An 814-nucleotide genomic window follows, 5' to 3' on the forward strand; every position below is an offset into this window, starting at 1 on the left:
TAGTTGGGCACAAAAATAAACTCGGGAATAACGACGGTGAGTCCCACGTTATCAGTACCGCCGGCCCACACAGAGCGCGACGTGGCCCACCTGCGTCATAGATAAGGCTGTCGGCACAGAAAAAAGAATGACTTTTGTTCCGCCATTTATCTAATCAATCGACAGCCTGAATCAATGTCTATATTAGTGAGTAGATGAAGCTCAACCCGATCACATCTACACACGTTCAAAGGCAGTTCTTTTGGTGGTTAGCACATACCAAACACTAGTTTAGGCGAAGCTGCAGTTTAAAGAGTGCGTGTGTTGTGGCTGCCCGCAATATGTGAAGACATGAAAACTTCCACTTCTGGACGACAAGCAAGACAAGCAAGACACGGGCCAAGTATCCGGTGAGCTTGGTTATTCTATTAGTAAACAAGTCATTCAAAGTCCCGCCTGTAGACCGCCCCCCACCCCCCTCCTCTCAAACAAGCGCCACCTTTTCGGTCTCACTGTGCTCGGCGCCCACTCGTCTGTTGTGTAAATTGTGCGTTGATGGAAGCCTGCTCAAACCTGCGCTGGCCCGAAGGTCGAAATTCCTAGACAAGCGTACAGGATAACTGACTTGCGGGACAGCGATTTAGGTAGGAAGAGGCCCTTTTCTGTGCTCGAGGAAGGTGGATGTTTGCAACAACGATTTTTCGAAAGTTGTGGAGTTTCAGTTTTAAGAATGACGTAAGTTCTGCCGCATTTTCTATGGTAGATAATTATGCACGTATTTAGAATATTTCGGTTACATCTGAACCTGAAATAACATTCAAACGTTTTATTATTC

General features: G+C 46.4%; 1 protein-coding gene across 1 annotated transcript in view; it reads left to right on the forward strand.

The window, feature by feature from the left end:
• Window positions 1-294: 294 nt before the first annotated feature.
• The window catches only part of LOC119594272, a gene marked incomplete in the record, with an annotated part of 114949 nt that continues 114429 nt past the window's right edge, over window positions 295-814 (forward strand). Inside the window, 1 exon segment of the mRNA XM_037943336.1 lies at window positions 295-389. Within this exon segment, the coding sequence (XP_037799264.1) occupies window positions 331-389 (59 nt within the window).

The sequence above is a fragment of the Penaeus monodon genome, chromosome 33 (assembly GCF_015228065.2).
Source record: "Penaeus monodon isolate SGIC_2016 chromosome 33, NSTDA_Pmon_1, whole genome shotgun sequence".
NCBI lineage: Eukaryota > Metazoa > Arthropoda > Malacostraca > Decapoda > Penaeidae > Penaeus > Penaeus monodon.